This window comes from Molothrus ater, chromosome 4 (assembly GCF_012460135.2).
Source record: "Molothrus ater isolate BHLD 08-10-18 breed brown headed cowbird chromosome 4, BPBGC_Mater_1.1, whole genome shotgun sequence".
In the NCBI taxonomy this organism is placed as follows: Eukaryota; Metazoa; Chordata; class Aves; order Passeriformes; family Icteridae; genus Molothrus; species Molothrus ater.
The window spans coordinates 33340714-33367058 of record NC_050481.2 but is presented as its reverse complement, the minus strand read 5'-3'; the positions used below and the strand labels follow the sequence as shown (position 1 = coordinate 33367058).

General features: G+C 37.3%; 1 protein-coding gene across 3 annotated transcripts in view; it reads left to right on the top strand.

The window, feature by feature from the left end:
- Positions 1-26345, top strand: part of MARCHF1 (membrane associated ring-CH-type finger 1) — a 224432-nt gene that overhangs the window by 185833 nt on the left and 12254 nt on the right. Inside the window, exons 5-7 of one of the 3 annotated variants that reach the window (XM_054514578.1) lie at positions 2978-3057; positions 3346-4077; positions 15838-16018. In XM_054514578.1, the coding sequence (XP_054370553.1) occupies positions 2978-3057; positions 3346-4077; positions 15838-16018 (993 nt within the window). Of the gene's footprint in view, positions 1-2866; positions 3058-3345; positions 4078-15837; positions 16019-26345 lie in introns of those variants that run through there. The other 2 variants (XM_036381785.2, XM_054514577.1) reach the window with 2 other exon arrangements.

Below are 26345 nucleotides of genomic sequence, written 5' to 3'. Positions count from 1 at the left end.
TCTCCATTTTCTGTGAGGGACACAAATCAACAGAAAATTAATATCAGAAGCATTAACCTTTTTGGTTTTAGAATTCGCTCCATCACTTCATTTTTTTTTTCCATCAAAAAACACTTCTAAGATTCAGCTGGATGGGACATGTTGTCCACACTGTGCTTTTGCCAAGAAAGGTTAGAATGGGTGATCTTTGAGGTTCCATCCAACCTGGAATTCTATGAATCTATGATTTTACCATGAAAAGCTAATTAAAGGTAGATAAATGCATATCAATTTAAATAATATAGATTAAAAATTGTGTTACAAAGTTGTAGAAATTAAATTAATTATATTTGATCACAGGTAAGAATCTGATTGTCATGCTTTGTTTTTGAAGACTTAAATGGTGCATTGGCTTTTTGCCTGCCAGTTGTCATGTTTGCTCCAATAGGGCTTAGATAAATAAGCAAAAAGCATTCACTTTGTAAAAGATATTTATGTAAATTGGTTTTGAAGGAAATAAACTTTCCTATGAGTTACGTACAACTAAACATAGCATCATGCCTGCACAGGGTAACTAGAAAGTAAATTTGACTGAGCAGGGCTGAAACAGTCCAGACCTCTTGACAGTTGAAAGTGAAATGTACGATTTAAGTAGTCAAGCTGATAATGTAAACTTATTTTAAAATAATTAGATTTCTGCTGGTCTGCAGTTCCAAATCATAAGTGTAAAAGCTTTTCAAGGAGCTTGTTTCATTTTGGCTTTATTTCAGCTCACTTAAGAACTGTCTAGCTGGCTTCCTGCTTTAATAGCTGCTGAAAGTTTCTTGAACTTGTGCAGACCTACTGTATGGTTGCTGGGCCAGCTTAGTCATATCCCTTCAAAGGGTATTGCTTGTGGCAAGGTGATGTAAAAATTCCTTTTACTGCATGGAGTTGACCTGACCACCATTTAAGACCAGGCCAAACCCCTGTAGTACAGAGATCCCAAAAGAAGCAATGTTAACAGTCCTGGAGCTGTGAGGGGGAAAAAAGAAATGAGCGCATCATGAGGCATGAATCCAGGATTCCTCACTCAACTCTGGGGCTGGGTTTCTTCACCAGTCTTTCCACTGGGACTTAGTCTGGAGGGATGTTTCTTCATGCAGCAGCAGCATGTCACCCAATAACATTAGTTATTGGTGCTGATGTCTGCATCTTTCCTCATTAAGTAGCTTAAGACATGCCTAATTACCAAATGCTAATCGCAGAGGCTGAGATGGAAGGAGATTATATACCCAACCATGCATCTAACATATGTTTCCAATATGTATGTAAGAAACACTCATACTCTGTCCCAATGCATATAATTGAAATACTGCTTTTGTAGAAAAGGAGATATGGAATACAATTTTTCTCACAGATACTTGTCCTTTTCTTCCAGCATGACACTGCATGTATACACATTAATGTTCCTCCTTTGATGGTGAATCCAGACATGGCAAAAACCTACAACACAAGGATTGTGTCAATTTATCAATTTAATTGCTCATTTTGGCTTAGTTGTTGTATATCTGATTTTCATTCATGGAACTAGAAGTAAAGAATTAGTAATATTGTTGGTGGTTTTGGTGTACTTTTGCAATATTAATCAACAGGTAAAAATGGTTACTTGAATTCCAGGAGCTAGAAGAATGTTTTCATGCAAAAGCACTATTCCTAAGTCTCAGCTGGTACCCATATAAAAGCAAAAATCTACATAGGGGTGACTGATGTTTCCAAAAGATGTATGCATTAAATAGAATGGATATTGACAACCTCGGCTAAAAGTGAAGTGTTGGCAGGTACTTGCTGTTTATAATTATTTTGCTTGTACTACTAATTTTCCAACACCTTTTTAACACCACAAAAATGTCTGTGGAAGTCGAGCTAGAAATAATTTCAATTATCTGACTGAGTTTGGTTTGCTAGTACAAAACATTTGGATAACAGGCTTTACATCTTTATTTGATTTGTGCTTTGTGCTCTTTCTTAATAGTCATCCTTCCCTTGCATCTGGTCCTTGATCTTGTGGAATTGTGAGGCTTGTAGTATTTTGTCTGCATTTGGAAGTGGTGATCACAATGGGCTGGATGGGGTTGCACAGTAAAAGCCAATACCCCTGATCAGCTGCAGGAAGGTCACAGCCTTAAGAGTGATGTGTATTGAACCCACTTCCCACAATACTGTGTCTTGTGAGGGATCCTGAAGAATCACAATGCCTTGGATTTACATTTGGATTCCACACAGTTCTGCTGTCAGTAGATAGCAAGGCAGATTGAAATGGTTTGCTGTTAACACCATCATAGTATGTTTTCAGTGAAAGTATTGGGTAACTGAATCTGCAATTTGTAGCAACAACCTTATGAGCAAAATGTCACATACTAAACATTTTTATATCTCTTCTGCTGTTTGAGAATGTGATCAGCTCTGTAGAGATGCAGCCTGCACTTTGAATTTTTCTGGCTCATCTCATTTTAACATTTTCAGCTCTTCTAGAAGATCTGATTGCCTTCAAAACCTTTTAAAACACACTCTATTCTTCCTGCTGTTTCATCAGTCCACTCAACCTAAGTTAGCTTTGGGTTCTTCTTCACTCAATGTATCGCAGATGCACTTCACGTGATTTGGAAAGGCATTATCATAGTTGGTTGACTGCACAAAAGAAAACCAGACATTTTCCCTTCAGACATTTACAGTAGAACCAAATGAAAATTCAAATGCTAAAAGCTGCTTCCTCAAACAGTGACAAAAAGTAGTCATGAGCGAATAAGAGCTCAGACACTTCAGTCGTACTTAGTTCCACAAATTGGTTTCACTTTTGTTCAAGCTTCCTGTATTTTGCCAGCTTCTATGTGTTCAACAGCACACTATGAACAGCAGAAATAGTTGTTTTAATATTGTGATCATGTGGCAAAGCAGTAAAATATCTGCAATGTATTTCATGGACAAAGATTCCAAACTGTCTAACTTATTTCAACAGGCAAGCAGTCCTACAACAGGAACAGCTCCCAGGAGTCAATCTCGGTTATCTGTCTGCCCCTCCACTCAGGACATTTGTAGGTATGTGCTGAGAAAAATATACTCTCATCTGGCTGATACTTGTTAGTTGCTTTTATTAGATATTATGTAGCTATGTAGCTCTTGCTTCTGCTTAACTTTATTCATAATTGACATAGACTTTAGTTTTCTTTTGATCTCTGTTTTGGTTTTGTTTTTGTGTTTTAGTCTCATGTTTTTGTATTAAAATTCATGTTCTCATTCTCATTCTTTTTTTTTTGTCTGTGTGATTTCTCTTTCCACCCACCCTTCCCATTTCCATCCCTTTCCTTTGCTTACTGCTTTGTCTAGATCTACTACCTTGCATGATTTGTCAGAAGATGAGCTTGAGCATGCAACCCCTGTCATGGTGCTGGCCCCTCCTAATAGGGAGCCGGGTAGTAAGAAGCTCATAAAACGAAGGTTTAGGCGGAAAAAAGAGACTGGAGACAATGGTGAGCACACAGAAAAGCAAGGAAAGGGGAGAAACTGTAGATTGCATCCTGAGCCTCCGAGATCCAGCTGGAATGCATCTGATTCATCATCATCTTCGGATGAGAGTCAGTGGGCTCAAGCTAGGAGGAGAGCAAGAGAAAAGGCCAGGATGGCCAGGAGAGGGAGAAGAAATAATAGATCATGCAGTAACCAGGATGGGTCCTCAAACAGTAATGCTGTTGAACTTGTCACCTTGGGGACAATGGGAAAAGAGAAACAAGAGGTGTCTGACCCTGAGAATCCTACTTTAAATCACCGCCGAAGGATTTCAAGGCTTAAGGAATCACAGTCTTCAGCATCATCTCAGGAAGCAAAGATTTCCTCAAGAAAATGTGGGAAAAGCAAAGGGAAAAGCTCCCACAGAGACCGGCAGCCTGCGCCTTTCCTTAGACACACGAAGGACTCCTTTGCAGAGGCAGGCTCTGGCAGCGATGCTCTGGCAGCCCCAGATCATGGAGCACCTGCTGGGGCAGGGCCCACTGTGCCTCATGCTGCTCAGAAGCTTCCAGTGTTGTATGATGACTGGTCTGATGATTTAGAAGTATGCAGGTTAGTCCCTAATAAGAAGGATTTAGCATTCTTAAGAGGAGTTTCTCCCTGCCACGGTCTGAGTGCCTTTCCCTTGACTGCTTTCTGTCACCATTTCTCAGTAATAAACTAGGCTAGGCGGGCCACAGGAAATAACAGAGCCTTTGCTACAGAGAAGTTAGCATATCTCAATGTGAAGAGATACTTCCCTTATTTAAAAAGAGTAATCTTACAAAGGAGTCAAATGTTTGTCTTTGCTCCATGAAGATGGACCCACTCTGTCCTCTGGCAGAGTATTGGGTTTTTTAAATCTCCAGCCAGAGGCAGGAGAATGGAGCAGGATGCCAGATAGCTCAATACAGTGGGATATGGAACTATTCCTCCTTAAGTGATCAGTTCAAATCCAGCTTTGGTCTCCCTATATAATCTTTCAATAACTTATAAGAAATTAAGTTATGGTCTTAGAGTTGCCATTACCTCAGGAAGCCAGTGGATGGTGCCTGGAGAACATTGTCTCTAGCAGGGCATGATTTGTCTGTGATTTTGCACTGCCAAACACTTCCACACTGTGAATGTGTATGGGCTGTTTGTTCAGTCACCACTCTTAAGGATTGGAATGATACAAAAGAGTGATTGGGCAGAATAAGCAGTAAAATAAGTTTTGGGAAAGAAAAGGCAACGCCAAGAGTTCTCCTTAGTTCAGAAGTTCAGGCCTCTGGCAATCTGATGCCCTGGTGTGAAGCATGCAACCAGAAGGTGAGCATTTTACCCTGGAAATGAGATGAAGCTAGCCACTTCTGGGCTAACATCCAAATCTGGAGTACACAGCTGGGAACACTTGAGTTACTTACTTCAGTGGTAAAGAAAAATGCACCATCCCGTAAGCCTAACAGAACTGAAACAAGTATTTCCTTTTTTCTCCCTCACCAAGCTTGTGAGCCAGCACTGGCTCTCATCTACAAAGTGGAAATCAAGCTTAGTTTCTTCATATGGTAACCCAAAACTTCTCACTTTTCTTTGCTGGGAAGAATTTGTGTGGAAATGTAAACAGAGCATGAGGAAGTTCATGATGCCACATCATACAGTCTCACAGTATGCTTTAACTTAGTGAAACATTGCAAAGATCTTATTTCTGAAAAGAAAAAAGGTAATATGCAGGTATTTTGTGGGTTTTTTTGCAGCAGAAGATATAAGCCATGACTAACACAGCTAGGGCTATGCACTCCTTTTTATACTTACCAAGCAAAACCACACTTTTCCACTGTCTATCCATTGTCTGTCTTAGTAATTTAAAGTTCTTCAAAGTCCAGCTGTGTTTGTGCATGAGTTTATGTATTAGGACCAGGGTTGGGTTCTCTCTGCCTTATGGAAATGCAAAGAAACAGCAACAGTGATAAACCACGTTATTGAAATTTATCTACAGGGCATGATGCAGAGATGCACACAGGTAACTACAACAACTTCAGTGTTGTTTTCTATTTCTGAACTACTCATATTGAAGATCCAGTGTAGTACACACAGTACATAGCTAACAGGTCATTTGATAATTGTTAAGAGTATGAGTTACCCAAAACCTGAGAAAAGCCACTTCAGCATGGGTCTTCACAATGGACTTCATCATACTGTAGTAAAAATTACACAAATAAATAAATAAAGGTGTGTGTGAGTATATAGATATACACGTACACACTATATATATATATATATATATATATATATATATATATATATGTATCTCTCTCTATATATATATATGTCTATGTGTATATATATATGTGTGTGTATATCTCTCTCTCTATATATATATATGTATCTATATAAAGTTCTATAAATGCATTATGTAGATTAGTCCTAGCTGTTGCCCAAGTTGCCAAACTTAGAATTTGCTTTCAGATGAAAAGTGAATCCCAGTCTTTTATTTGTCTTCTCAAACCACTGAATTTTATTATAATTTTTCAGGCACTTTTTGCAAGACTTGGAGTTTGGTTCAAGGATGGACGTTTTGGATGTGCATGCAGACTTTTCAGCCAGGCTCTTATTTAGTTGAGGAAAGTTGAAAAATTTTGATAGGTTGTGCCCTTAGGCTCAGTATCTGTGGAGATGTTCTTTGAACAACCAGCATTAAACTTAATATGATTGATGATGAGACCTGTTCTGCAAAATTTCTCAAGCCAGTCAGAAACACATTTTTCTATGTCAGGGATAATACTATTTTTTGTTGTTGTCATTATCAGATGTATCATAATGACTGTAATACATCTAGGAAAAACAGCAAAATCAAAAGCCTGTTAATTTTTTATAGCTGATAAGTTGTCTTACTTAATCAGTTTGTAGACAGCTGAAGAAAAAGGAAGACATGTTTTTACTACCAATTCAGCACACTCTGCAGTTTCTATTTCTTGGGACATGTCCATGCACGTCATTGATTTGTGATCTGTGGTATGTTTTCTTTTTAAAATTCACAACCTCCAATCTGAAACAAAACCCAAATAAATAATTGTATGTCAGTGTAGATGTGCACATATACTCCCCATTTTTCTGCATGAGATATAGAAAAAAGAGGGCGGTTTTGTTTATGCCAAGACTAGGTTAGCATAGTCACTGGTTGTGATGTGGAAATTTTTTTTTCCTGGGGGGTTTCTTCAAGCTTTTCATCCTAGCTATTCATATATTTTAGTTGATATAGCAGCACTGGCTGAGAGGAATGGTCCTCACCTAAATGGTGTTGTGTGGAAATAGCAGAGGAACGGGGATCATAAACGTCTCTTGGCAACAGTTATTTTGTCTTTCAGTTTCTGAGTAGGCAACTTTTTTCCTTCATTTCCTCATGGATTGCTGACAATTTCTTCACTCTGCGTTTATCAGCATGAGCTGGAATGTGACAGTGCACACTCAATTCCAGTATAAGCACATTTTAGATAAAGTACAGTACCATTGTGCAATATGTTCTTCAGCTAGTCTAAGGGGAACCTCTTGGTCATTTCAGGGAATTATTTGCCCTTCTAGTGTCACTGATTCTTTCCAAACTGCTGAAAAAATGTCATGGCATCAATCCTGACCTTTACAGTCTCTTCCCTGGACAACTATTTTCTCCTGAAGTCCATTAGGAGGCAAGGTTCCTTCTTCTGAGATACAACAAAAGTTCTGGCTGTGCTACGTTGTTTTGGCACCTAATTTAATTTTTTCTTTTTTTAAAGATTGACGGGTTAGGCTTTCTAAATCATACAGTTAGACTCCTTTTCCTAAGTTGCTCTGTTCCTGGGATTTTCTTCATATATACCTTATCGAGGAATTTGCCATGGCTTGAGGCACAGCCTCAGAAATAGCTTTCTTTGGTCTGCATGTGGATAATCTCCCCAAAGGGAACAGCTGTGTATGGGGTATGACAAAGTGAATGGATTGTGAGAAGTTGGTCCCATGGATTTTCACATGGAAATCACTAAGAAAAGAAAATTGAGTAGTTGATATTACCATAGTGGATCATAAGTGCTTTGTGTATTGATTATGAATATATCTTGTGGTATTTTTATTATTGATGATATAGTTGAAAGATATTTTCTGTTTAACTAGTTAGGGTTTTGGTGTACAATCTTTTTGTACTGCTGATTCAGTCATTTCAGCAAAAACACATGCACTTAAATAAAGTGGAGTTTCTTACTTTGAAAAAAAGAGGCTTACTGGAAGTCAAGTTTTGATTTTGTTGAATGAACTCATACCTGACTGCAGAAAGTCATTCAAATGGCAGGCTCTCATTTGAGCAGTAGGGCACAACAGTAGGGAAGGGGAGAAGTAAAGAAGATTATGAGGTTGACTCATGATATCTGCAGAGTATATTTCAAGCATAATTTTTAAAAAACAGTTTTTAAAATCTGGTGCATTAATTATAAGGCCATTAAAAACTTAGGAAAATACTAATATGGGCATTTTTCTGTGTTAGCACAATCATAGATGGGAAGAAATAGTATATACTGCACCTGACAAGAGGCAATATGATTATGTAGTTTTCTCTTGTGAAATCAAGTGTTTCAGCAGGGTTTTTCTTTTCTTAGTATTATTTTGTAGGACATGTAAAAAAATGTGTTTTTCATGAAATGACTTACATTCTGAAATATTCAGGTAGAAGAGTGCTCATGAGATCAGAAGACAGAAAGGGGGTTGATAGGAAATAAGTCCTTGAGCAAGAAAAAACAGAAAGTTGAAGATAGATATATAGAAGATAGATATATAGGTTCAAATTCTACCACTGAATTTTAACACTCATTCTAAATACTTATGCTGAAACCTTGATGTTGGATTCAGTTAAGAAACTGTAATGCAGAACATGTAGACTTGAAGTACCATCTAGAGCCTTCTAAAATCACCATAAAATGGAAGGTGCTCTACTTCCAGACTGTGGTGTTTGACTGGAGAGTTTTTAGCCTGTTTCTCCCTGGGATATTCGTGTGTACCTTGTGATCTCAGCATGTTAGGAGCTAAGTCTCTGAATCTTGTCCTGCATGTAGATTCCTCACCCCTTTCTCAAAAAAACCCACAAACCTGTGACTGCTGCTTACTTTCCTGTTCAGAGCTTTATTTTTTGCAAAGTGACTTTTTGATAGGGATCTCCTGCTTTTTGAGGAATCTCCTCATCTGCCTGATGGTCTGGTGGTTCATCAGTCTTTGGAGCAATATGAAATTCTGGTTAATTCTATTATCTGCCTGATGGTTCAAATCCCCATCTGTCACCTCTTCAGCCATCTGGTTCTGCAGTCTCTTTTGGAAGCTCTCCATGCTTCACAAGGATGCAAGGAGAGCCAAAGTAAGGCAAGTATGTCTTTGTTGTGATTAGGCTCATTTGTCTGGGGGAGAACTGAGTCCTTCTTTCTGCTTGTTTCTTTCAGAACTTATTATTTTTAATGGAAATAAGTGAAATGGCACAGCCTACTGTTAGAAAGTTATCCTTGGTTTTAAAGGTCCCATTATTAAATACTTAAAGCTTGCATATTTTTTGTATGGAGTTCAGTTCCTTAAAGCCTTGATTTTCACTAGGTGGGTGGGAGGAAATCTATATCCTGTTTTGAGATGTAGTCCCTAGTTCTTTGAACTTGTTCAGTGCAGTAAATCTTGTCAGACATGTATCTTGCACTAACCATGCATCTGAGGCAGCAATTACTTGTAACTCTTTAGATATCCTATTTATCACCTATAAAGAAAGATTAATAGAAAGACAAGAAATGTCCACAAAATAAAATATTTATGTGCTTTCACTAATGTTGTTTGCTCTTGGGGCTCTTACAAATTCTCATCACTTTTGCAGAAATGAAAAGAAAGCTTTATGAGCTAGGCCCTTAAGAAATTCCACTAGTGTGGTGCAACATTTTAAAAATGGTTTTTCCTCTAGTCAGGTAAAGACAGCTGACTGTATAGCATAATGGAAGGGCAGGAGTGACAGGGAGAAGACCTACAAATGGATTACATTTGTTGTGGAGAATTAATGTGCCTCATTCACACCATGTTTAAATGGAGAGGAAGACTAATTTGTCATTTAGATTACTTTGTGATTTAAAAGTGGAAAGAATGGAAATGAGATTTAAAAAAAGAAAAGCCTGTAAAATGAAAGCAAGAGAAACATGGCACTCTATAGCTTATTGCAAGGTGAACATATTCCGTGAATTTAACCTTTTTTTTTTTTCCCAAGTGATGAACCATGCATAAGCAGAGTTCCATATTTTTGTGGATTTTGTGAATGAAAATTACTTGCTGTGAGTTCTTCATAAAGCTGTTTTATTTTAGATTCTAACTGTCTAAAAGTACTATAAGGAATTTATAAATTGGCAAAAGAGAAAATGACCTTTTTTGGACAGAATAGTTTTCCTAAGAAAAAATCAAACAGTAGTGACAGCAATTTTGTGCATCCTTTTGCAATTCTTGGAAATTGGATCCTTTTGGTCCAATTAAGATAACCTAGGAGCTCATGGCATTTCATGCTGGCAGCTAATAATCCCTACAGCCAAAAATCAAATCCAGGGATTCACTTGCTCCAACATTTTTCAGCTCTGCTGTTTCTTCCTGACTAAGCTCTCTTTAGCAACAGTGAGATACAGTGATGAGATGTACCCATCAAACAGAGTAAAAATTTTTCTTTGCCTAACCATTATGAGTTCATATGTGCTTTCCAGTGAAGGGCAAGATTTTCAAGAATATCTCACAAAAAAAATATTTCTGGAATATGTATTATTTTTCTTGAGCATATTTATATGGAGAAAATATTTCTCTCTTTTATTAAGGAAATGTGTTAAAAGTTCCAAAGTATTTCTCTTGTACCGGTGTTCTTCCATCTTCAAAAAAAATGACAGTGTGGTTATTAGGCATCTGTGTTATTAGTTCAGTTTGCCTATAAATTGCATCACAGCTGGTGTAAGCATGCCACAGTCACCAGGCTGTAGCTCCTCCTAATTTGGTGAGTGAAGGGGCCTCCATTAGTTCAGATAAGGAGCCTGCTTTTGAGGCAAATCTGATCAACCTTACTTTTGCCATGGCTTGGACCACACTGAGAATTTGTCTCAGAGTGTATTCCTGGTCCAGTCTAAAATCAGTTTCAAATGAAAGGAACACCACCAGGATGAGTCTGGTGTAGATACCCCAGGTTTTAGCACTAGCTACTTTCTTAAAAGAGATTTGTTACAATTTCACTGTAATGCTTGCTGGACATAGCTGTACAGCTCCCAGAAAATTATGGAACAATACAAGTTTTACATAATTACATAATTTATAGCCCTTAAACATTATTGCACATCATTATCAGTATGCCCATGCCCCCATATATATTTCTATTTTTTAAAGCTCAGAGGCGTTCCCCTACATTTTACATTTGTTAATGAGGGTAAAATTTGACCTTCTGTATTTTCAAGGAAGTCTGTAAAAGCTTCTGTAGCTAAACCCTTGGTCTATGTTCAATGGCCAAAAACAACGTTAATAGTTTTACCAGGTACTGAGGTAGGGAGGGCAATTGCAAATATGGGATCCACAGAGAGTTCTGGTGATGCAGAATTACTGTAAACACTTTCCCTCCAGCACTGCTCCTGGTGACAAGGTTCTCAATGTGGCTTGCAGCAGAAGAAGGGACTTGCTGAATGATTCTTATTCTTCATCACTTTCCTTTGGCAGTAGTCATCCATGGGAATCAGCTGGGTAGATGCTGTCCCAGAGGAGCACTTGCTGGCAGGGTAGGAGTGGAGCACTAAATCCCACAGGACTCCTGCAGAATAAGTGTGTTTTCCACTTCACTACAAAGACACAGGGATCAGCCTATTTGCTTAATTTCCAAAGAGTCAGGTGGATTAGTGGATGACAGGTTAGGGAAACTGATGGGTTTCCAGTGAGGATGATGATTAGCAGCTATTCTTTCATGAGAGTAAAACTGTTAATTGCACGTGAAGAAAAAGCTACAAATCTGTTGGAATCTGCCTGTATCTCCTGCAATAAGCAGCTTAGATGCTAACCATCTAGATTGCAATTTCAATTGCTATCATTTTGCCAGAATAAATAACTGTTGGGAAAACCTGAAAGCTTTCCAGGTGATTTCCTTGTTCTATACTGATTTTAGACCCTTTAAACTGAGATTATGTTTGTCTGTAGGGAAAATGGAAATGTTTGTCTATATGGAAGGCAACAAGTCTTAATTTGATGACAAATGATGGTCAGGCATCCAAGATAACTCTATCTGATTTTCTGAAAATCAGCCAAAATCCAATGACCTTAGGAATGCCTGCAAGTTGTAGACTGGTTTCATACTTCCCTTTCTGCATTTTATCTTTTGCAATGAATAGGACCATGGAAAACATCGGAAAGCAATTAATAGTCATGGGATTGAAGACAGTATGACGACACTAAATTCTGAGGATGCCTCACTTCTGAGTGCTTTCTTTAGCTGCATCTCATCATTTTGATCCAATAAGAAATTCCTTTTGTTTATATATATACGTGGTGGCAATACGTTTTGTAAGGAACATACAAGAGCTCTGCAACAGTTTTTATATGAATTATGAAAAATCTTTCACAAATATTGATTTTTTTTCAGTTTTAACATTATTATTTTTTTCTGATACATACTTTCCTTAATTTGTTGCATTATATACATGAACCTGCTGTTTAAAGACATCCTTCAAAGAATTTTTTTGCTTTTCATTTTTCCTCTCATGTATGCACAGTGTTAGCATTAATTTCTGTGTGTGGTACATCTGTTTGCTGAAGGTTATAGAAAAAATTTTGTGCTAGAAAAATATATGCTGGGTAATTAAAATAATATAAACGAAAAACTTATGCATAGGGATGACAGCACTGTCAGAGTATTGTTTCATAAGGATTCACAGTGAGTTTTATTGAAAGAAATATAGATATTCTCGGATCTCAGTGTGTAGAGATATGTTTGTGGGTGCATACAAATACACACACAAAATTTTGTGTATCACAATCAGAAGATCATCTAATGGCTTACGTATCTCTGGTATACACATGATTCATAGAGCAAAAGCTCCTCTAGACTCTTGTGCTCATTTTTTCCCTGGAAAAGAAAGGTCCTGTTCATAGACAAGAACCCTTAAAGCTGTCAGAAAAAAAATAGTCAAAGGTATTTCTCTATAATAAAGGCGATTTATCTACTAAAGGACTAAAAATTTGAGAAGAGTATGTAAATTCTGTAGGTGTGTCTGACCAGCTAAAACTGAAGCTATTAACAATGATCAGTGCTGTGCTACAAAATGTAAATAAATCAGTATAGATTTAGCAATTATATATATTTATCTTTATCATAGAGAGTAGTTTTGGATTTTTTTTCCATTGAGTTAATTTCTAAAGTATGTGCGCAAATTTTATTCTCAGAACAAGTTCAGTGAGCTAAATAATCAATTTGATGCATGAATGTTTCAAACAGTTGTGATCATTGACGACAGGAAACTAGAATGAAAGTTCTCCACCTCCAGCTTGGTTCAGACATGGTTCAGATATGTCTGTGCTTTGTATCCATGCTTCCATTCTGTTTGCACAACAAACTTCTCAAAGCCATCATTAGCAGTTAACTTTCTCTGTTTTGTGATAATTATGATGTACATTAGAGATGAACACATCAAAGAGAAAAGAGGCGCAAAATTGTGGTTTAACTCTAATGGCTGAGGAAGACAGAGCAAGTTACCTGCTCCAAGTCTTTAAAAGATGTTTCAGCATTTAGCCAACAGTCTGTTACCACAGGTGTTGGGCACCAAAAATCTTTAGACTGTCACTATGAGTTTAGGTACACAGTCATCTTTTAAGCTAATTTCTTCTGGGTAAACAAATAACAAAGAGTTAAATTGCACTGAAGAGACCAAAGAGCATTCAAGCTAATGAAAGCCATGCCTTTGGTCATTTTCTCTGGACTTTAATTCCTAGTGAAGTTTGTTTTAATTCTCATTACGTATTTCATAGTTATAAAACTAGAAGAGGCCATTAGAATATTTAGTTTGAGCTTATTCCTACTGTGAGTTCTTAGTGTCACCCTGTTGTTTGTACAATTGGCTTGTGATTTATGTACAAAAGGAAAGCCCAAATAGAATGTATAATGCATATCGAGTTTTTCTATAGAAGTATTTCTACTAAGGATTATTTGTATTCATTTCAAATTTGCAGTGTCACTTTATTTGAAGATCCCAGTGGAATTTTAGGTTTGTATTTTAGCTCTGAAAACAATTTTAAACAATCTTGGCAGTAGTAGAAAAAAAGCTATTGGGTCCATAGCTTAGTTGTCTAATTTCTAAATAGTTTAAATGCTAAGGCCGTAAAATAAATTATGTATGGCTGGAATTTAAATGAACAAAGAATGTTGGTCTTCCTTTTGGGAATAGTTTTAATTTAAAAAGAGAATTATGTTTTTTATGTAACTCTCAGTTGGGAATGCATTTGTTAGAAAAATAACTATTCAGTGTTTTGAAAATATAGTTCTGTTTAAGCTAAGAGGCTCACCATATAGGCAATTCCCATCTAAGAACTAAGATACTGATGCACCTAACTCAGCTGGATTACTAAAGACAAGACTGTAAATTGAGTTCCTGTAAAATGTGTCTCAAAAAATGAACATGTGCAAGAAGGAAGTTGTGGGTAATTTGTTCTCCACTGCTGTGGGGCACGCAGTCCTGTGCAAGCACCACTGCAGAAATTGAAACGTGGCTTTTGTGGACCAGGTATTCAGAGCTTCATTTATCTGTTGGAGTTTTTTGGTCTCTTTATTTCTGTATGTCCAGCAAAGCCGCTTTGTTCAGATTTCCCATTATCATAGATAGATTTTTCTCATGGCTCTGGGCTGCACTGTAGAAGAATAGTGGAGCTGCCAGATTTGATCTGTAGATCTTTCATGTAGAGACATTGGAATTCCCTGCTCCCTTCCTTATAGTCTTGGTAACCTCAGAGCTGTGCAGTAGCCATTCTTTCCTGGGATATCTTTGTCAGGTTGCCTCCTGACATACCTCAGGAACTCCTGCTCTTCCCAGTAGGAAGACAACCTTATCCTGAAGCTCTCCTACCCCAGAGGTGTTGTGCAGTCACAGATTTCTCTGTAAAAGGGTGAGTTATTCCTCAGATGTGTTCAGACACTTCTGCATCTGCACCATCTGAGGGTGCCGTTCCTAAGTAATAAGTTTTATTTGTGTGACAACAGGATCTGTGCTGCTACTGCTACTTCTTTATTTTGAAATAGCATTTCTCAGGCTTCAGATTTTTATTTTTAACTTTTTTTTTCTTTTTTCTTTTTTTTTTTCTTTTTCACTTGCATGACAGCTTGACATTAAATGCACTCATTAGACCTTGGGTGCTTTGTTGTGTTTTTCTAGGCTGGGGGATGGGAGGGAATTACTCTTCATTGAGGTGAACCTCCTTAACTTCAGGTGTTTGGTTAAGCCTTCTGCTCTTTGTAAAGCTTTCTCTGCCTTCAAAGAGATGCTTGCCAATAAATCTGACATTGTTTTTGATGGGTGAATATTTTCCTGATGTGATCATGAGGTTGTTTAGAAGAGGGGAAAATCAGCAGGACATCTGGACATGTGTCACAGAAGAAGCCCTTTAGATGATGATGTTAGAACACTGATCACTTGATGCAAAACCGTAACATGAAAAGCTCTGTATCCCATCATAAGGTAAAACAGTTCTGGGCAAACCTCTATCTTAGGGTCTGCTTACAGAGTGGTTTTTGTTTTCTCAGATAATGCAGCTGTCTGCCTAAGAGAGACAGTGAGGAATACAAAAAATTACCATGACTTTTCAAACCTGTCTCCTAAAAAGTGTGCGTGTGTGTACACGCTGTGCCATAAGCATGACTCCAGAGTACTCAAAACAGTTCTCTGATTCTTTAACTGTGTAACTCCAGAGAAATATCCTATAAACTTTTTTTACTTCACATGCTGGATATTTTCAGCTTGGGTTAGATTTCTCTACCTTTGAGGGATTTATTGCCATTGCTTACAGACCGAGAACTATTCTGCTCTGGTATTTGTCTTAAAGGTTTTGCCATGCATAAAAGGGAAAAGCTGTTACTTCTATTGATTCACCCTCAGACCACATAGCAAATTCAAAGAGAAATAATAACTAAGTGACGAGAAGCTGCTAAATGGCAGAAAGAAACAAGGAGTATGTTCCTGGGCCTTCATCTGAAAGGTCATATACCTAGCACCTTTTGAATGTCAAGCCTGAAGATGAGAAAGCAGGGTAAATAAGCCAGTGCCTTTGCACTGCTGGTTGGCAGGTTGGCTGACTCTCTCTTGCTGTCCTTCCTGTCAGGATCTGTCACTGTGAGGGAGATGATGAAAGCCCCCTCATCACGCCGTGCCGCTGCACGGGCACCCTGCGCTTTGTTCACCAGGCCTGCCTGCACCAGTGGATCAAGAGCTCGGACACGCGCTGCTGCGAGCTCTGCAAGTACGACTTCATCATGGAGACCAAGCTCAAGCCCCTCCGCAAGGTAGGCTGCTCTGGAGTTTGATTATCCTCAGGGGTCAGAGCTCCAGGATGGCTGTGCAAATTGCCAGCACAGTTAAAGAAACATCTGTCCAGAATGGCTTTGTATTTGCTGCTGGAAATCAGTCACGGTGATTTTATTCTTACATATAAGCTGGTTAATTTTCAGCAGCAGGGAATTTGACTAAAGACTCGCTTTCTTCACACATACATATAAATGCACAAATAATAGTCTTTTGGTTTAGATTTTCTATCGTCAGCTTTTTGTAATGAATTCATCTGCGTATTTTTAAGCCAGAAAGAAATATTTTCATATTTTGCTCCTGATTAACACAGTCCAGTTTACCCAGCAATTTTTACATGAAGCCCATAACTTCTGGTTGAGAATGATGCTTATACCCATGTGGAGACAGCAGTTATGAAGTAACACAGTCAATTTAGCTGCATCTGTTGTAGCTGTGACACTCATGGGCAAATTAATCACTTCTGCTTTAAAATTAGTTAATGGAATTGAAAAGACAGGGTGACTTTGCATCCTGAATGTCAAATGTGTGTTATCTGCACTCATCTGTTTTCTAAGATAAATCAATAAAATGCTACACAGATTGTCAGTATAGGGAAGGTGAAGAATTTATTAAACATATGTGGGTTTTGTTTTCTTTGGAGTGGATAGTTTCTCTTTGAATTTGTATTTTAAAATGTTCTTATTCTTCTGGAGTCTTGTTGAATCTTTGAAGTTTGGGTCAATCTGGAGCTGGGCAAGTTTTGATTTAAAATAAATTTCTACATGAAAAACATGTACCAACTATTGCTTTGGAGTAGCATATGCCTATATAGTAGTGTTCTAAAGGCAAACGACATTTTGTTTTTGTTGGCCTTACACAGGTAGCAGTAGTTCAGAGAAAGGAGAATCAATGGAATTACTTCACACTTCCCATTCAGAGGAATTTTCTATTAAGTCCCTGGTGATAAACCACTTCTGAAGAGAGAATTCGGGGTAATTTGGAAAGCAAAGCTTGTAATAGGGAAAGACAGTTCTCAAATGCCAAGTAGATCTGGCCATGTACACTAGAAATTGAAACAAAAAAAAAAGATGGCTAAAAACTCAATTATATTGACTCCAGTTTTAGTAATTACATATAGATTTTAACTAATGTGACAGGATGAGATAATTGTGTATAAACCCCCTGCCTGTTGCATATCTTTGGGGTTTTTTTCAGTTTATATGTTTCTATTTTCAAACCAAATTGTTTTAATATCTAACAAGTACTCTCACAACAGTTACTTTTCTAGAGAGAATATACAGATATTGGTATTTTTAACAAAAGTATTTTCCTGGTTTTGTTAGATAATACAGCATCTTTTATAAAAGGGAAACAAAATTTGTCGCAACCAAGGAGAAAAGGAGTGAAAAATGTGCATAACTTGATATCAGATGTAGGCACTTTTAACTCTGTGTGGTCAGCGCCACATCTCCTCCCCCTTTTAGAGTGGTAATGTAATTCCTACAAGTCTGCAATTTCTTAATTGAATGATTGTCACCTTATTCAGCTTATCATTGGTTCTCAGGTATGGTTTAGATTTCTGCATAGAAAAGATTCACCTCTTCTTTCAGGCAGGATATTTTTGTTTCTGCTCAAAGCACTACTCAAAAGTAGTTTATCTGCCTGGCAGTCTGTGCTGGCAACGTTCCTCCCTTCAAATGCAATGCTAACAAATATTTGTTTGTGTAGAATGGACCCAGCTTCTAACTATTAATCCTTTTCAGAAACCAAAGCTCCCAAAGATTTAAAAGTTAAAATTAGTTGTCCTTTGGCATTTATAGCATTCAACTGTGACACCCTTTATGTGTTACATTTAATTAAACATGTGATCCTTACTAAGTGTGAGCACTATCATCACCATTGTTCACAAATTTATGAAACACTTAACAGTTTATGAGAACCTGTTTTGGAAACCAAGTGTTTTGACAGCTGTAGCAAAGCCAAGGTAAGGGAGGAAAAAGTGATCATGAGACCTGCCATATGAGTAGAGCTGACTTGCAAATTTCCACCCAAACGTCCTTTATAAAAATCACTGAAACTGTTTTGTTTAGGATTTTTTTTGTCAGAACTTATATATTTTGCAGAAGTGGAAAGTCCCAATTAAAGACTGTCAAATTTCTTGGCAGCTTTTATGAAGCCCAGAATCTCAGTTTTGGGGTGTTCCTTGGGGAGCCCATGTTTTCAAAAGACTGGCACAGAGAGTGGTGACCAAAGTACTGTGGGACAGGCAGCTCCTAACACTAAAGCTCGGCACAATCCTGTCTCCTTGATGCAGGATCTGAAAAACACTACTGGCTCTGGGATTTCCAGACCTTGAAAGCTTTGGGTTTTGCTAAAGCTTGGTTCTGTACTAGACCTCAGGAACCTTCAGTCCCCTAAGTCTGGCCTGTCAGCAGTGAATCAAAATTTCCGAATTTCTGGAATCCTCTTGGCATGATGACAGGGACATTATGTATCTGAAAACAACACAATTCTTGTCAACTTTGTTGGATGCCGACTGTAACAGCAAAATTCACCCCAAAAAAGTTATTAATTTTGCTAAGCTTTGAGGAATTCTGAAAACAGATTACTTTTCCATGCTTCCTAAACAGAAGAGCATATATTTTGTTTCAAGAAAGGAGTGCTTATTTAATTCCATAAGAGACTAATTTCTAAAAAAAAAACAAAGGAAATTATTTTTCCTAAAGTGAGTTTCTGTCCAGCTTCAGATGATGCAATTTCCATGGCCATTAAACCTGGATTTGAAGTGACATTCTACAAGTGGAAGGGTCACATCTTACCAGTTCTGACTTTTTGTTTTTTAATCTCTCTCATCACTTATTATACAACATTTTAAAATTTGGTTCCTGTCTGTGCATTGTTTCATTATGATGAATTTTGTCATAACGTCTTTGTAAAATTCCTACTGCTGGCCTCCTGAAGGGAAAAAAAATTACAGACTATCAAACTTCATTACAGCAATCTATAGTTTTGCATTTTGCAGAATCACAAAAGCATGATTTGAATATAAAACAAACTATTTAATTCAAAAATTAATTACCATCTTTATTTATACCTCAGCCCTTCATGCACCTTCAATGTTTCATAACAGATTTTTTTGTCAAAGTCTAAGGTTTTATAGCACAATCATTTTGGAATATCATGCCATATCTGTTAGCACCCATTAGTGACAATGTAGAATATACAAAGTTAACATAAATTAAGATAGTCAGTATTAAATCAATAAGTTTATGCCAATGTGTGACAGTTATTTAATTAGAGAATCCCTGAAAGCATCAGACATCAAATAAAACTCAGTTTAATCATTTTAGTGAGTCTTTGCATTGAGGTAATCCTTTTAAGCATTGATCAACAGACATTGCAAGTGTTCCATATATTTGGACAGGTCTAATTACTTCAGCTCAAGATAAATATAGAGATTAAATATTAAGCATTGCTTAGTGTTTCTGGTTTATTTCTCATGGTCTCTGTTACATCTGTCTGTCATTATAAATAATACAGTTACATTTGTAGATGCCTCTCAGCATCTGCAATCCATGATGCAGAATTTAAAAGGTGACTTTATCACAGAGGGAATTAGGGAGTGGTAAGAAGCTTGCATGAGTTCCTTATTGAGCTCTATCAGGTAATAGGTTAAACCTGAGAAAAACACTTCTTCTTTAAAAAAGATGCAATCCTAGATATTAACACCTGCATTTCATATCTCCTGAATTTGGTGTTTGAAGACTAGTAGAAACAGGAATTGAATGAAAATACAGTGAGAATGAAATGGATTAAAGGGTCAAATTAAAAGGAGCTTTAAACACAAAAATGTCTTTAAATGGAGATTCTCAACAGTGCCTTGCTATACTTCAGAATACTTTTCATATTTGAATTTTGCTATCTATTTAAGATGTCTAGTATCTGATGAGATGTCTTACTTTGATGCATCATCTCAACAGGTTATTGTGTGTTGTCAGAGATGTCTATTTTCTCTCCCAGTTGTATTTTTGAAATGATTTACAAATAAAGTCTTATTTATGTGAGGCATGAGCAATATTTCTCATTGTTACCGTGTGGTTGCTCTTGGTCATTAAGGAAGCGCAAGTCAATTTTTTTGTTTACAGAAGCTTTATGTAGCAGCTGAGGTTAATTTTCTTTCTGATAGAAAGAGTATCTGAATTTATGCCTTTTAAAAATAGAGCACTCAGAATGTTCTTTTAGTACAGAGTGATATGTTTCTCTTAAATTAAACAGAAGCAAAGTAAATGCTGATCATGAAATAAACTTGATCTTATTTATTTTGAATGTGCACATATATCTTCTAAGTGTTTATCTCTCTTGTATTCTGAATTTGCTTATATGCTGATATAAAAAAACTCATAGCATGCCTAAAACATTTACTGATGGCAAAATATGTTAAGGGTGTTTTTTACTTTTGATTCAATAGTAGCCTGGGAATTCATATTTACATTTCTTTTTTAAGAGTATGGTGATCGCTGCCAAAAGTCATAGAACCTGCAGTGAAATTTCTGTGATATTCTGCTCTGAAATCAAAAGTTCTGGCTGTTAGAAACTACTTTTGCCAGAGTAAACTCTCAGGTCCAGATATGACCAGAAGAGCCTCACAAGAAAAAGCCCCAAACTTTTGGGCAGTCATTGCCACACTGCTTGCTGTTCAATTCTTACTGCCCTGTGCTGTGAGGTATGAACCACTTGCCTTTGTCGGTGGTTTTCTAATAATGCTCGTGATAAGAAGTGGTATCAAATTGCACAGGACTTGCTGTGGGACTAGTTCCCTTTTCACCCAATTGGATGAATATTTTGCAGTCCTCAACACAAAGGAGCTCCTGCGTTTTTCTTTGATTTCTGGTGCAGCTACATAGTGTCGTCAAGGCAACCTGCTCCACTGTTATCTTTCTTCCAGTGAACTGTCTCAAACCATCAGTAGCCTCAAATAATTGCCTGCAATATGTAGGGTCAGACACTTCACCAGTATGCACAAAGGCACAAAGCTATTACTTTCTTGTTGGCTATCATGTCATTATAGCAAATAACTTTGGGCTCAAGGGACAATGTGTATATTAAAGCTTTGTAAAGTAAAAATGATTCTATAGCATTTATATCCTATTGTGATGCCTTGGGGATGCAAGGGACTGCTTTATTCAGACAGTTGTATTCCTAATTTTTGAGGATAATAGAGCATTACTGCTAATTTATCTGTATATAGACAGCATGCTGGGCTTCATAGAATAATGCTGTCTTGCATTTTCTGCCACAAGAACAAACTAGAGCTTAGCTTTCTTATGGTGGTAGAGTTTGTGCTAGCCTGCCATTCCCATATGTCTTTCTCTTCCATTCAGAACACAGCTTTATTCACAGAGCTATCCCAGTTCCCACAGACTTCTCACAGAAGATTTTTGTGCATCTTGCCTTGAAACCATAATAACATACCCCTAGACTTGCTAAAAGCCATCTTGCTGTGATACTTTGCTGGGACACCCCCATGTGCAGCATCCTTCCTGGAGGTAGAGCAAGATGTTTGTACAGTTATTGCTTTGAACTTGCATTCTTTTAAGAAGCAAATGGAAAATATTATAGTAGAAAATTAAATGAAAACTGTGTCCTCTGCTAATTAAATGCCAGTAACCAAATTGGCTACTTTGCTGCTCAGCAGCATTTGCAAAAGCAAAGGGAATTTGGGAGGTTGTTCAGCTCTGGGTATTAGTAGTGTTATCCACTATTGCACAGACCCATGAACATGAGCTCTGGGAGGTACAATTCTTCTGTGCTTTCTGAGGCTGAAATAAACAGTTTGATCTGAGTTGTTTTACAGATGCAACTTGCATCAAAAGATTCAATTCCCATTTTATTTAGAGAGCCCTACTCAATCCTGCAGTTCATCAGTCTCTCTCGTATTTTTTAAGAACTTGGGGCCTTCTTTTATTTTTTTTTTATTTCAGGCCTTTCAGTGTTTTGTTTTACAGCTTGACCTCATCAATAGTTATAACCAAGGAAGGACTGGGAGGTTGAAGCATTGAAAATAATTAAGAGAATCTCTTGCTTTACAAATAAAGAAAGTGTAAATGGAATGTAAATGTATAGCTAGTAATATGAAATTAAAGAGCATAGTCAACCCAAGCGTTGACCTAAACCAGTCATTGTCTTTCACTGAGTTTTTTGAAAATGCTATTTTTACTGTTTAATTTTGAAGTTAGGCACTTTACCAGCTCCCATGGAAGAGGATTGCTATTCATGATCTGATTAATGCAGGTAGTTATCTGTCACATAATTAACATGTACAATTTTACAGTTGTTGCCTGCCTCAAATTTGTTTTGCCTGGGACCTATTGATGTGAGAATGATCTGTTCACAGGTTGATGCTTGCTTGTTGGTGGAATGCATACTAAAAATGGGTTTTCTTTTGAAAAATTATGATTTGATGTTCTTTAGAACACAGAAATTCCAGTAGTGGATCTAAATTATGACCAAATGGGATAACTTTTACTTTACTCAGGTTTGGTGGATTTTGTTAATTTAATTTTATTCCTGTAGCATTTTATTAAAATTATTGGGGAAAAAATAGAGTTTCGTGTTTTTTTCAGAATTAATAGCTCCCCTCAGCTCTTTACTAGAGCACTATGCTGTAGTTTTATTTTAATTACTATAGCTTTCATCAGCACAACTTTCCTCTATTTTATTTTTATTTAATTGGATCAAAAGAATCTCTCTTGTGGGAAAATTAAAGGACAGAGAAGGCAACTGTAGCTATTCATTGGAAAGTCAGTATTCTTCCTAAAGCCGTATTTATTGATAATTAAAAGCATCAGCTCCTTTTTTTAATCTTTGTTATGTGGAAATTCAGACATATGTGTAGACACCCGCAAAAAAAGGATATGTCCAGGTATGTTTAAACAACAATGTATTTAAAAATACCAGGGTTTTGGCAAGTGAAGAAATTTAAACCAAACCACGTCTTTGGGTTTGTCTGAAGTTTGAACAATTGTAACTGATTCTCAGCAGGCTGTGCAATTTGAAATAGAGGAAATTAAGCACTGATGAATACTGGAGAGAATGCAATTGAAGTAAAGACTAGCAAAACTGTAATCATATTCTACAACTTGTTTTAGGTTCCTAAAGCAACAGATCTTTAGAGAAATTTCCTGCAATTGACATGACTGAAGAACTAAAGGAAGTGGAGAGGGTCACAAAACCATGTAATAGGATGTTGGTCTCCAGCATGTTGCTATATCAGTTTTTCTAATTTTTCTCCTTTTCCAATTTCTACCATGCTATTAGAGCCTTCTGTCCATGTCCATCCCACTATAAGCACTCAGATGTGCAAAAAAATCCTACTTGATATTCAAAGACAGAGACTCAGGCACAGTCTGCTGGGAGATGGTTTGTTGTGGCTCCTGTAGTGGAGAAAGGACTTGTGGCTGCTTTGACCCCAACAGAATCCATCTCAAATCCACCACTGAGCCTATGTCATGGCTGCTTTTATACTGCCCCTAGAATACACACCACAAAATGCAGCAGCCCTACCTGCTTTGGTCAGAAAGGGAAATTTCAGCGTAACTGGTGTTGCAGGAAAATTATGGTCTGTGCTCTTGTAGTGTGGCAGTTTGACTGATTTTTTTATGGTTTTCTTTGTATGTGTATGTGTCTAAGTTTTTTGAGGGCTGGACTGTGATTTAAAGGTATTTGCTACTTAGTGACTGGAGCAAATATCATGCCTTCAATTAGATATGCTGCTCTTTTGGAAATACAGAGTAGGCAGAGGCAGGAGTCGACAACTGCAAAGAGAACAAAAGTGGCAGACTAGATCCTTTTGATAGAATGATCATGGAAATACTGTAGGGAGAGCAGACAACAGTAGCATCTGTTTCTGTTCTTGACTAACTGTGATAAAAGTTAATGGAGACATAGACCCTACCCCTTTTATCCCTGTTTCTTTATGGGTTACCAACATATAGCTTCTTTTTTGTTTTTTTGAGTAATAAAGTCATGTTAAAGCCCAGATACCTGAAGTAAATATTTTCTAGAGTTGTAGATGTGTGCCTCTTGTTTGTAGTACCAGATACTCCCCATAGTTTTACAGTAGGGTGGTAGTTCACTCCTGATCAGTGGTTTAATGTTTTACCTGCAGTTTCTCTTCCAGGATTATTTTTTAGATAAGGTAGCTGAAGTGTACTGTGCATGGAGATAGTGATCTTTTTATTACAGCTCTTACAAAGCAAGAAAAGAAAAAGTAATTGTGAATGAGGAGTTCATGATAGCACTGAAGGCTGTATTGAACAAAAGATGGGTTAATGTCTTTTCAGCCTTCAAAGAAGATGCTTGGAAAGTAAACACTTGGTCATGTACTTCTGCGTTCTATATATTGATGTAAAGCAAATTCCAGCAGATGGGAGCTAGAAAGAGGCTCCCAATATGGAGAGATTATTCTGTAATTACTTCCCATGGGATTTCTTGCACATCTCTCCAAAGCGTCTGGTGTTGGCCTCTATCCGAGACAGAGCACTGGATGAGAGGGACATGAGGTCCTCTATTTCCAAAGCATAGGTGTTGTGTTTTGTTTTGTGGTTTTTTTGGGTTTGTTTTGTTGTTGTTGTTGTTGTTGTTTTTTGGGTTTTTTTGTTTGTTTGGTTTGGTGTTTTTATGTTTTTATTGGGTGTTTTTTGTTAGTCTTTGTTGGGATGTTTAGGATGCAGGTACTGAAGTTCTTCTAGCTGGTAAATGAAAAGTATTCTCAATACCACTTTCACATTGCAAAAACAGCTACTTCATTTTAGAAATTATATTCTTGAATTGCTTAATTTCTACACTTCTCTTTTACATTTTTTAAGGGTTTGCTAATTGATGTCATACACAGCAAAACATTGCATAAGCTTGTGAAGAGTGCATACTGATTATATCACTTAAGTCTGTTCTAATTGTCACAAAAAATAAATAAGGTGCCATCTTGGTTATGATAAAACTGAATTATTAGTTCTTTGCAGATAATAGTCTTAAGGTGTTCATCAAAGTGAGGTTTTTCATTAGGTATTTCTTTTATTACTCTAGGTATGCATATCATACAAAAGTGAAGTAAGTATGTTTGTTTTTAGAAATGTACCCATTTCTGGTTCAGTTTAAAATTTTTAATAGGTGTTTTAAATATACTACAGCCATTCTTTTGAATTCCAGACAGGTTTGTTTAGTATCTCTTAGGGACAGAAATAGATTTTGAGCAAACTTCAGACAGATTTGCCAGACAATAATCTCTGCTGGAACACCTAATGAGATAACGAGATGGAGGTAAAGTTGTGCATAGACAGGGACATATGATCCACCAGGTGACATGGGATTTTAAAAATTCATTTCATTTCCCTGTTCAGCAATTAACATAGCAGGGGTCTAATTATGGTCTTCTAGTCTTTATCTTTACAAGAGTTTCTTCTCTGGGATACATCTTTTGAAAAAAGGCAATGACAAATATGTTTTCTGTATTTTCTGTGATCCTGCTCAGTTCTTCCTACTCTCTGGATGTATTTGGGGAAAAGAACACAGTGTAGGTGTTTTCCTGGTCCAAACCTTTCTCTTGTCAGCCATCAGACCTGGCTCATTCTCTTGGACTGTCTGAGGGGCACTTCTCATGTTGGAGCAGGATGTGGGGACACATGCCTTGTCCTTTAAGACACCATCCCCACGGTACAGGCTGCAACCACATGTTGTTTGGATGGCACAGAGAGGCCCAGAATGCTTTTATTCAAATAACAAGGTTTGAAGTCTTATCTCTTACGAACACTTCCAATTTCTCTGGGGCTATTTTGTTCTCCCAACATGAGTGGAGCCCTGTTGTCCTTTATTACTATTATTTCTTCCTCTTCCACCCACTGCACAAATTCCATTCCACAAACTACCATGGCAGCTGCCTTTCCTCCAGCTGGTAAGTTGATAGCAGTGAGCAGCTCACTGTGGAGCGTGAGCCACTTAGTACTGCAACAAGTGACCAGAAAACTCTCCCTAACATAAATAACTTGGAGCTACACGTTCACACTGTTGACATATCTTCACTGCTCGGCTCACTTCAGCATACACCACACCAGGTCTTTTTCATAAGTGCTGGCTAAATCCTTTGGGTTGAGTTTCAGATAAGAAAGACCTTTTTCTGTAGGTTTTTTAGTCTGTGTGCAGAGTGCAGTTTCTACAACAGCTCTAGTAAGTAATTTTAGCCTCTATTTTGCAGGCAAAATTACTTTAAGATAAAGGTTGACTGAAAGTACTTTTTCAGACTGTAGAAAGAATTCAGAAAATATTGCATCA